The 12431-nt window shown below is 37.9% G+C and overlaps 1 protein-coding gene across 1 annotated transcript in view; it reads right to left on the minus strand.

Annotated features, from left to right (window-relative positions):
* Positions 1–918: 918 nt before the first annotated feature.
* Positions 919–12431, minus strand: part of VGLL1 (vestigial like family member 1) — a 36380-nt gene continuing 24867 nt past the window's right edge. The window contains exons 3-4 of the mRNA XM_089661405.1: positions 8233–8634; positions 919–3078 (exon numbers count right to left, since the gene is read on the minus strand). Coding sequence (XP_089517531.1) covers positions 3005–3078; positions 8233–8634 — 476 coding nt within the window. The 3' untranslated portion in view covers positions 919–3004. The remainder of the gene's footprint in view (positions 3079–8232; positions 8635–12431) is intronic.

A 12431-nucleotide genomic window follows, 5' to 3' on the forward strand; every position in this document is an offset into this window, starting at 1 on the left:
TTTAAATATGCACAAAATATATATAGCCAGGTGCTGCGATTCCTCCCCACTACACTGCAAAGGGTACAAACCTATTGTCAGAGTCTGTGCTCTACATCCAAGTGAGTGGAGCCAAGACCAGGAGCTAAGTGGACCTGCTTCTGAGTTTTCCAAGTTGCCCAGAAACTGAGCTAGAAAGAGTCGCTGCATTTCCGGGACTGGTACCAAGAGACTGTCCACTGTGTGAGGATCTGGGACCCAACTTCTGGAACCTGCAAACTGCAAAGCCATTGGGACCAGAAGAGCCAACTGCCAGGAGGGGATGAGCCGACCTGCACATCCTAAACTCCCACCACATGCTAGAGACTGTTCTCACCCAGCTGAATACCTAAATCTGTCACTTACATTCTTAAAGGGACACTGCACCACCTAAAGAAGGGCCCCAATGGAAGCTGGCCAACCTGACACATTGCACAAACCTTCTAGGGGTACAGCGCATAGTAATACTTCCAAATACATACAGTTGGGGTATCAGTGTCAGTTTACAGTGTGTTCAAGAACATTCTTATTGCATTAACTGGATATGACCACACTCATTGCTAGTTACCTTAGTTCAAACTGGCCTAATTCTGCATTGCTAAAGAGTTCTATTGTGTAAAGCCAATTTACGCACCATTTGCCTGCAGAATCTTACTACAGTCACTTACTCTACCATCTGGTGGTCTGTGATCTAATTTATGTGCATTGTTTTAGAGTGGTAGTTTACTAACACTTTGGTCACACAGGTGTGAGTGAGGCTGAAGTCACAACCAGGTGCTTCAGTGGAGAAGGAGCCATATACTGAGTCATGGCAGTACAGTGAACCCATCATTTCCAGTAGCTTCTGCTGGGCGTAAGTGCTACATATACACGGTTTGAAAAGTTAAACAATTTACAATCCTGGTTTGAAAATACTCCTTTATTTTGTATTATAGCCTTTTGACCAATAGCCATTTTCTTATTATTATCGAAATATAATACAGAAAAAAAATCCTATCTGTAAAATGACATTTGAAAATAACGATTATCAGTATATAATACAAACAGCTGAAAGAAGAAATAAAACATTGCACAAAATAACAGACAGCCAAAAAAACTTCATTCACCTTAAAGGTCTATTTATAAGGGATAATTTGTGCACTTTCCATGGCAAATGTCTGCGGGACATTCCTCCATCTGTATTTTACAACATTCGCTATCATTTTCAAACAGGAATCACCCTGTTCACCTATCATTTTCAAAGAGGATTCGCCCATCAGCAGCCGCATTTAATACAATAGAGAGAGAATTAAGATTCACTTGTCTTATTTAAAGCGAAGCAAGATTCATTCATCAGCAACTGCATTATATGTAGGGTGAATCATCTTTGAAATGAATTGCCATAAAATATAGCTAGACAAATGTATAGCATGCATTTGCAGAGTGAATTACAAAACAAATCCTTCAAAACTAGACCCCTATGTTCTTCAAACAATAGAATATTTTAATTCACCCACCCTTTTATTTGTAAGGGTTAGTAGTTTTTAAGTCCCCAACAAATATACAATTGCTTGTTATTAAACACTTGAATTATATACTCCTGTTTAAAGCTGCCAACTTGTCTTCTCCGCCTCAATAAAATCTCCACAAATATTTTCTTCTTACCTGGAGAGATAAGTGGGCAAAGATATATGTAAAGGGTATGGGTACCAGCTCAGATACAGTAACCACTGATGTATGTCTCATCTTCTGGACATTGACCCAGCGGGGCAAGCTATGGCTAGTGAGTAAACCAGTTCTCCAGATATTGTACTAGATAGTGAAATTGTGCCTGGAGTTTCTCAAAGAGCAGTCAGTAACCCACCACTGGTTAAACCTGGCCTGGCCTGGCATGAATGGTGCCAAAGGGTGGGAGTAAAGCCAGGGATCAGCAGCAGTAACTAGAGATGAGTATCAAAACCAGGGCAGAGAGCAACAATGTGTAATCAAAGTCAGGGCAGGTGGAGATCAAGAATGCTTAGAAGTAGGTCAACAACATAGGTGAATTCTTGGAAGATCAAAGAGTCAAACCCACAAGTTAGCAAACTCTGAAATGAGTATTCTAAGAGTGAAACATTTTGCTCTTAAAAAAGAAACCTGTGAACATGCTCAGCCAAAGCTCTCCAGGTGGGAAGCCCAATTTATGGCATTAACCAATGTTTGTGCATATGTGTAGATGCAGAGGTAGACTCTTGGGAGCCCTCTTCAGACAGAGTCAAAAGCAGTGAGAGCCAGCAAGATCTGCACACCAAAGGAGGCTAACAGGAGGAAGAATTGTCATAATGATGAGCCAGCAAGGACTGACCCCCAGCCAAATGCTCATTGCCTGACCATTGCACAAATGGCTGATTGCATGGTTAGATGAATAGCCTACAGATAACTACCTGATATCATCGATACAACATCCGAGTAATGGGTAATTCATGAAACTTCAGCTATCAAGTCTTGTTAGAATTTTCAGGGCTCTTTCCCACATTGACTTGTTGCAAATTGCATTGATATTGTGATACCTACTGTACATAGAAATGGGATCATAGAATCCAGAAAGCTTGCTTTCATGTTATTTAAAGGCTCACCTTGGGTCTGATATATCAATGTATTCTTACTGAGAACTGGAGTTATTTAGTCCATACTCCAAACATACGTTTGATTAACCATACCAGAAACAATTTTTAAAATGATACATATCCACAGAGTTCAGATGAGTAGCGTGTCCCTCAAGTGGCTAATTAATAACAAATGACAACTTTTGTCTGACTTCAAAAAGTAAAAACTTAGTTAAAGAGTCTCTCAAATAAAGAAATACCATTATTTCATCCTTAAAGAAGATATCTACAAACAATCATCGTTTTCATGTGGAGGTCAACTCATTATAATGTTCTTTGATGTACAACAGCAGTGTACAGCGGATGCTACAGAAATGTCCAGAATATAACTTCTTAGTGCTTTACATAGATGAAATAAGTACTTAATAAAAATATAAATCCTTCCTTCTCTCTTGTGCATGGAAAAACTCCTTTCTTCTATCCTGGGCATGAAGACCTAAATTGAAGAAAAATATGGTATTACAGACACTAATTTGCAGTGTAAGATTGTACTTTCATTGTTATGACAGATAAGTAAACTGCAGTAAGAACATTATTGTCTTTAATCTGATTTTGAAAGTTAAAACAGCAAAACTCCAAGACAAAAACCTAGATTCAGCAATAATTATGTAAAGTAAAAAAAACTGTTTATCAATGTTTTAACTGAACAGAGCAGAGTATTCCCTCTCTGTTTTTCGGGTACACTTATTTCTGAAACTTTTATGTCATTAGTGTTGCTTTAAAGCGGTGTTAAACCCAAAACCAAAATGAAATATATTGCAGCCTACCAATCCTTAAACATGGTGGCTGCACTTGTGTTTTTTAGGCTTTTTCCCATTATTTTCACATGGAATTTTGGTCAGTAGCAGACTTTCTGTCTTGGGATGCCTCCACTCTGGATGGAGAAGTGAAGGTGACACCTTGGGCAGCAGCATTGTCAGTCTGGATAAACGGTAGTGTTGGATGCAACAGATTTAGATACACTTGATTAAGAAATGAAAGCCAAACTCCAGCTGACACATTTTAAAGTATACAGTATGTGAACCATCACATTGTAAAACAACAAGTTTTAAACAATTAAGCAATATTTAAACAATCAGTTTAAATTAGAAATACAAGGTAAAATATGTGTGTATATACAGTATAAAAATATTATAAATACTTGTCTCTTTTTTTCATAAGTGATCTTAGAGAACTGGGGGTGGAGACTGCAGGGAGTGTATCAGCAGGAGGCAGAGAAACAGCAGTACACTGATCTTAACAATGATTAGCTGTGCAGGAGGGCATGTCAGCACAAGTCTGACCAGTAGAGTACAAGCAGGCTGTGCTCCCAAGTAGAATGCAAAGAGGTAAACTAACCATGCTGGGATGGATGTGTTTCCATGCTTGGTGTGGTCAATTTGAAACTGGAAAGCAGAGACTTGCAGGATCACCAGGTATTTCACACAAAGGAAGCAATGCAAAAAATCTGGATATTTTTTCATACAAGTACCTGTTACAACAGACACCTCAGGAATATGAAATGTTGGGGTAACATACACTTTAAGCAGTTATAGCAATAGGTTTTAAATAAATGAATAAAAGATGACCATTGTAAGCACCCCTGTTAGTGTTAAATGGTCTGTCTCAGCCCTCGAATTGCAACTTTTGCAGGACACCTTGAAGGAAGTTGAAAAATAACATACTTAGAAAACGAATGTAGCCACCATATATAAGAATTGGTAAGTTGCAATATATTAAAATTGCATTTTTGGGTTTAAAGCAGAATTAAACCTAAGAGCAAACATTCATTATATTGCAGCTTACCAATTCTTACATGTGATGGCAGCATTAAGTTTCTTTTTTAGTCTGTCTCTCTTCTATTTTCATCTGGTGAACCAGCCAGCAAGTCTATTGTTTTCAAAAAAACAAGCTCTCCAGCAGAATGTATCAGTTACAGGTTTGAGATAAACCATTTACCACTGAAAGGGGTGCTTACAATGATCAGTTTTAGTTATTTATTTAAAACCTTTATCTCAAAAAGAAAAAAAAACCTGTTATCTGTAACTACTTAAAAAGTGTGAGGTGAAGTTTGGCTTCAATCTGTTAGTGTATCTAAATCTGCTAGCACATTTAATACTCCTTCTCCCCCTCAGGACTGAAAATGCTGAGGTTCAAAGGTGCCCTGTGCTTCTTCATCCAGAGTGGGGGAACTCTTATACAGGAGATGTGTTACTGGCCAGATCAGCAGGTGAAAACAGATGGAAAGCCTAAAAAAAAAAAATTGAATGCAGCCACTACATCTATTGATTGGTAAGCTAGAATATATGACATTTTTGGTTTTGGGTTTAGTATCACTTTAATACTGCTTTAAGGTTAGTTAATATGGCTATGACATTGAAATTTCTGCCAGTTCTACTTGCATTCGTAAAGTGTCAGTGGTCTACAAGTATGACAATTTGAGCAAAGAAAATAAGGAGAGTGATGCTGTTATTGTGATTCTTGTGATTTTCATAAATCGTATGGCAGAACCAGATCGCTTACTTCAGTTTTTTCTTATTTTATGTTATTGTTTTCCATGTTTATGAATCAGTCCTTTTGCAGTATTATATCCAATGGGACCCTTAAGGGTCAATTCACTGTTGTGTGAATTATTTAAACTATGTTACTTATGTTATGTGTATCAAACAATTATTTTCATTCAAAACCTTCAATTCATATACATAAAAATTGCATTAGTGCTGAATCATGATTTTGAAATGGTTTTAAATTGTTTGTGTACTGCAAGCCACTAACTCCCATGAATTGCTATTTTCTCATGAATCACAAGTTTTCTTTGAACCTTGCATGTTTCCATATTTTGCTCCCTCTCAGCAGGCACCTAATTGATCCACACAATTATTGACAGCCCAAAGGCTAGCGGTGTTTTATGGGACAAAAATGTCAGCAATATTCTTCACCTAATTTACTTTTATATAAAAAAAAAACACAAATCAAAAACAACATCAAATAAAGCAGCAGTGCAGTACAGTGCAGGGAGTACAGCTCCCGAAATGTGTCATTTCTCAACCAGAAGGTTCCAGAACAGGACCCCACGATCTCATTCTGAAGCTATATTGATACATGCCTGTTTGTACGTTTGGTTTGTAAGTACCCATTTGTCTTTTTTATAATAACATCTATTTATCACGGTAATGCACGAAGAGTGTGTGCCCTCTTGTGTGTGTTTTTCTAGTGATTTGATGACTCCCCAATCCGAGGAGGGCTGCATGGAGGGAATCTTTCCATGAGACTACATCCTGATTTGAGCACTGATATGATTTGTATGGCTTCCCAATAAAGTGGTATTAAAGTAATTTTTCTTTCCTAAAACCAGATAAAAATAACTAAACTTCCATGTACTTGATGTGTTTTTTTTTAAATGTCCTCCACCGAAATTGGTTCTTTCTGTGCTTGTGCTCTGTACTCCAAATGTACATGCAGCTGCTGCGAGCACCGAACACACACAGTAAAATCCATGCCTCTCCTTCTCTTCCACAGCGGTGACTGAGAGTGGCTTTTGCTCTGTGTGTCTCTCTCATGCCTCTGTGCGTGCGATGCTCACAGCAACTGCATGTAGAGCTGTAGCATAGGAGACTCATATGAAGTGCTGCGTAAATTGACGGTGCTATATAAGTACCTGAAATAAATAAAAAATAAATATGGGACCTCATAGGTCCCAGGGGCACAGTGGATAGACATAGAACAGGGGGGGTGTCTGCACAGCCAGGGGACAACGTAACGTATATGTAAGTCCTCACCTTGTAAAACAACCTATTCAGTTAAAAAAAATGAAAGTCAAAACATTTATGTATAGATCTAAAAAAAATATAAATAATTTTTTACCCTTTTTATAAGTGATCACATTCCCTTTGTTTTCAGTTGCATAAGCTGGGGGAGGAGCAGCAGCACACTGAACTTCCCAGTGAATGACTGTGTGGGGACAGCATGTCTGGACAAGTCTGATCATTGGAGGAGAGCAGGCTAAGCATATCTAAAGAACTGACCACGTTGTGTTCTCCTGCTTAGTGTAGTCAATTTATAATAGGAAAGCAGTGGGACTGCAAAGAGAACAGGATACCTTTTCATACAAGTACATGGTACAGCAGGCACATATCAGGAATATGAAATGTTTGGTTTACATATTCTTTAGGAGTAAGCTCAAATGAAGAAATGAATTGAAAAAAAAAAGATAATACATGGATGTAATTTAATTTGTATCTGCATATGAAAAATAAAAAGATAATACATGGAAGTAATTTTATTTGTATCTGCATGCGCTTACAGACTTACTTTTAGGGCCCCTGAAAATTCTCATAAATACCTGTTGAGTCTTTCCTGTAATGTCCACCTAATGCATCTTCTTGTGATGGTGAGGCAATGATGCTGCACTGCTCCTGAATTCAGACCAGAGAGGTCACTCTCATGTGTCTACTTCCATTATGGTGGAATGAAGAAATGTTGCAGAGGACATTGCAGTCAGCATTGTCACTGTAGCTTGTCAATCAGTACCTGGCCACACCTAGCCCCAATCACTGCTTTCTAGATAGAGATTACTGTCTCTGTTTTTAGACCCCTTCCCTTGTAAGCTGCACTGTCTAGGGAGGGAGTATGTGAGACACAAATGAAGAAAGATTTGACTTACTTAGCGGAGGGTAAAAAAAGGTTTTTTACTTTATGAGACTTGTACATCACATAGTAACTAGACTGGGTACTTGTTTAGACTGTCATACAAGAGGCTTTAGTTGTACATTTAAAACACTTGTGATAAACAAATATCTATACTTTGTAGACCAAGGATAGGCTTGATGGATCATTTGGTCTTTTTCTGCCATCATAAATTTAAACTTGTTCCTACTCTGTGCAAAACTAAAAAATATCCGGAATTAGACTTTAAAAGCTAAGTTCACTTTTCCGGCAAATAGCCTTAGCCGTCAAGGGGCCCAGGTAGATTAAAAAAAACTGTACAGCTTTGTAAAATGTTCATTCATTTCTTTTTCATACCTGTAGAAAAAGTTCCTCCCAGAAGCTAAAAAAACTCCCATTTATCAATCCCCATATTCTGCCTTGTTGCTGGGACATGAAAACTGTTGGTTTTCATTTCTGTAATGTTGGGAGCATCCAACGGTTTCATGTCTTAGCACCAAGACAGGATCTGGGAATTGCTAACTGGGAGATTTTGGCCAGGCTTGCTCTGGGACCCAAATGGCTTACAGGTATAACAATATAATGAATGATTGTTTTACAAAGCCACACAGTTTTTTAATACCTACTGAGGACCCTTGGGTGCATGGACTATTTTCTGGAAAAGTTGATCTTGGCCTTGAAGAAGAAAGAAATTTGCTTTGGGCAGAATTTCCAATCAGTCTGGTTATTGAACTGATTCACTCTTCATTTCTTCTGCTCTCGTCTTCCTCACCTTTCCTTCTGTTATAGCCACAATAAGGTAAGGTGTCTCACTTTCACTTGAGACCAGGAAACTCAACTCTGTATGTCAAAGTCATTGAAAGTTGTTAAATGTCTCACTAGCATTTCACCACAACTGATATAGTCACTTTAACAGACACTTTAACACTGAAAGGCAGAAACGTACCTGCTTGTGCGTGAGTTCTTTGATTCACATTTTCAGATATAGGAGGCCCAGTAGCTGCAGATGTGAGGAGTTCAGGTTTGGAGGCTGACTCCTGCACCGGACCGGAATATCTCTCAGGCTGCAGGAGATTAAGAAATGAACCACATTTTCCATCAGGTCCTGGAACCATTTGAAATTCTGGGACTGAATGGTGGTGATACACAGAATTAACATGGCCAGGGGGTCCAAAATGGTGGAAATGCCAGAGATCTGCCGGCTGCTGGTGCTGCTGGTAGATTACTGTGGATGGGTAGTGTTCAGACGGTGAACCCAATGGCGATAATACAGGAGATGTCATCTGAACAGGGGGGTTGGATTGATAGGGCTTTGTCCAGGTGTAATCTTCCACCAACACATTACTGCCTGAAATGTCAAGAACAGAAAATGCAAATTGGTGGAAATAACATTTCAGAAAGGTAATACTATAGTGTATTTCAAGCCTCAGCGCATATTGAGAACACATACTGAGTACGTCATGTAACGTTTAACTGAAACGAATGTTTGATATGAGCATCTTATATAACCAACTGTGTTGTGCTGTATTTTATGAATATACATATATTAAATTTACAGCTCTTTCATTTTACTTACTGATTTTATATACAAACCATATGCACATGCTCATTTTAAACAGACTTAAAGAAAACACCTAGTCTATGTTGCTGTAAGTTTAATATCTATTTGAACAATCCTTCCAATAATGTCATTTTAGTCGGTACACCTTTTGAGTTGCTATTGTGATGTTTATCTGAGTGACTTTTAAGGCTCTATGTGTTAAAAGTTTGTTGTGCAAATGTGTCAATCATTCCTACAGGTGCAACTAATCTTTACTGTAATTTGTTTAATATGTTTATTTCCAAAGATAATCAGCACCATCTAGTGGAAATAATGTAATATGTTTTCTGGATTGAGGTATTTTAAGAAACATACAGCATTATTGGCACTAGATGGCACTGACAATTCTAGAAAATAAACATATTAAGCAAATTATGGTGAAGATTTGTTGTATTAATGACACATTCGCACAGTAAAGTTTTATACATAGGCCCCTTAGTGTAACTTTCACTTTTTTACATGCTTGCTGCAATATATTTTGACTACTGTATCCTGGATACTGATTTGCACAGTACGTTAGTTTTTGCTGCTGGGAGTATGGTTACATAGTTACATAGCTACATAGTTAGTCACACACAAATAGGAAAGCTCCATATACACAGTCCTATGCCCACATCTGATCCAGAGGAAGGCAAAAAAAAACCCAATAAAGAATTAGAAGTATGCCCCAATGTTGTCAGGCATGCATACAAGCAGGTGGGGGCCATACAAACTACCGAGTACCATTTTAAGTTGCTGCAATGAAATTTCAGCAACAATGGACTAGCCTGCTGCATTTTTTTTTCACTTTGATTTTTGGGGTGTCTTGATGTGTTTTCAAAGTGTTCCTTTAATTTTTTTGAGCAGTGCATTTTGGGCATTTAAGAAAAATCCAAGCCTTTTTAGGGCAAACAAGTAAAAACTTTCCATAACGATTTTAAACTTAAAACATATTTCTTGCCCTAAAGCTCCCCCCATATACAGCCCCAACTAAAAAAAAAAAAATGTCATAAACTCGTAGTTTATTCACAACAGAAAATAGAAAACATTTTAAATGTGAAAACTGAGAAAATGTACCATTTTAAGGAAAAATAAGGTGATTTTGAAACTTATGGCAGCGACACGTCTAAAAAAAAGTTGGGTCAAGGCAAAAAAAAAGCTGACAAAATACAACATAGGTTTTACACAGCGTTCCAACTTTTTCGGATCTGGGGTTGTACTTAGCCCCCAATCTAACTCCTCAAATCTTAACCTCCTTAACTCTCTAATGCCTTAACTCTTAACCTCCTCCCTAACACTTAAGGATAACACTAACACATAGAGTAACCTTTAAATTCAGTCCTGAAACTAAATTAAATCATGGGCAATTACAAGTGAATAGATGATGAAAAATGAAAAAGCAGAGGCTACCTTCAGTGAAGGATGTATAGCAGAATGATCCAGAGACTCACAGATATAGGCAGCATGTAAATATTGACTTTTCCTGTAAAAGTCACACTAGGAAATGGTCCCCCCAGTCTCTCTGACAATCTCTTTGGGTCCTTATATGTGATGGATGGCCTCACTAACCAACCGGGGTAACTCCTGGCCCCTGATGATGTCCACTGTGACAAAACATGTTGAGTAGAGCCTAAGCTGCTGTCTTCATCACATCCACTTGCAAGGAGACTTTGAGCTTGTTTCATATATTGTCTTGTGAGTACGCTCTATACTGAATAAATGCACCAGTATTATACAGTACTATACTATCTGGTGTGCTTTGTTTCTTTCCCTTAATGTCTCCTTCTGCCCTCTTTTCAATGAGCTGATCACAACCTGGATTGTGATATGTGCCAAGCTGGCCATTTCCCTCCTGCAAACACTTTCAGTATGTGTAAGTGGTTATGTATTTCTGGTAAGGGGGTTTCATCTCTTGGTGGTGGTGCACTGGAGTTGGCACAATTGGAGTGTTGATCTACACATGTAGTTTTTCCCAGAACGCATGCTCATTGGATTTTCAGAACACATGCAACTGGAGCTTTTAATTCTCACATGATTGTATTTTCATTTATATGATAGTATTTCATTTTGTTGTCTTTGCATTATTCAAGGTGATGTTTATTTGAGAGCACAAGTTGCTTGTCTTAGGTTGAAAATATAAAGGGGAAGTGCAACACAGATATTTCCCATCAGATTAATTACCTTGTGTTCGGTTACAAGTGAGTGCAGTCTCCCCATCGCTTTTATTTATTCAAGGTTTGATTCAAATTCACTGAGTTTTACAATATTTATTTTAACCAAACTGGGTGTATTGATGAAAAAGAATTAGGTGACACGAGTTTTACACAAAAAGTTGTGCTACGAATATCTTTTCAGCAGTTTATTTCCCTAAATTTGCAAACTATTTTAACATGAAGTCTTTAAAGGTACTTCTGTTACATATGCCATGTTTTGATTTCCCAGGTTTGTGAGAGGTTGATTTAACTCACTTTCCCCAACACCTGACCCTAAAATTTAACCCTTACCTGGAACCATTGGTAATTCCCCTAACCCTTGACTGTAACACAAAACTAACCTAACCTGCAAACTGAACTTTGACATTATACCATCCCATGCTGCAGTATATGTTTTTTAGGACTCATGTAGGCATTCTTATCAAATGCAGCATTTTCCTTTTGAACACTGCTCAAACGCATGGAAAAATAGAATTTGACAAAAAAAGGCTAGATTTTCCCTGTTTTGCCTGCAGTTCAAATACTCCTGTATAGGGCATGCTCCACCCAAAGAAACACAACACAATGCAGATCAAATGCAGCCTCTGAACTTTATTGAAGGCAATAGGAATTTTCTGACCTGCATTTGATGTGTATTTCAAACGCAGGTCAAATAAAGACAAACAACAACCTTCTACGTGAGCCCTTATTTTACACTGGGAGAAGTACCAACATTTCCTCATAGTCCTATGCCAAACACAAGTTGACCAACACCAAGACGCTGCTGCTGAAAGTAATTTATCCACATATTCTCTGTCTAGTGGCTATCTGCATGTCCTATGCTCTGGACCATGAGTACCATTATGGTAAATATAGCCCTGATCACAGATATTATTGTCTGTAGTTTCAGTTAAAAAAACAAATCCAATTTAGGGGTATTAGGATTAACTAATGGCTCTCGTAATCATTACTGAATTCCATTTAATGAGTATGCCTCCTGGGAAGAAAAGAGTCTGAAAAAATTCTAATTGACAGGTTAATGTGTCATTACGTTTGGTGCTATGGCTAACAAGTCTCGCTAATGGATATTGAAACCTGCTAACTGCTAAAAGTTCACACTGTAGGGAAGACCTTAAGCACATCCATACCAACACTTGCAAATGTTTGAAACTGCCTAAACATTCTGTGAATTGTAGCTGAACAATTTGACTGAACATCTATTTGTCGCTGAGTAATACAGAGTTACCAAGATAATGAGGATATAAGCAGTAACTAATAGCATCATTTTTTTTTAAACCAATTTGTTTTAAAGACGCATTTTGGAGTGTCCAGATGATAGTTTGTCACATTTTATTTAAATGTTTGAGTGTAATT

Source organism: Staurois parvus, unplaced genomic scaffold, assembly GCF_062004578.1.
Source record: "Staurois parvus isolate SC_StPar_1 unplaced genomic scaffold, SC_StPar_1.0 ptg001333l, whole genome shotgun sequence".
NCBI classification, from domain to species: domain Eukaryota; kingdom Metazoa; phylum Chordata; class Amphibia; order Anura; family Ranidae; genus Staurois; species Staurois parvus.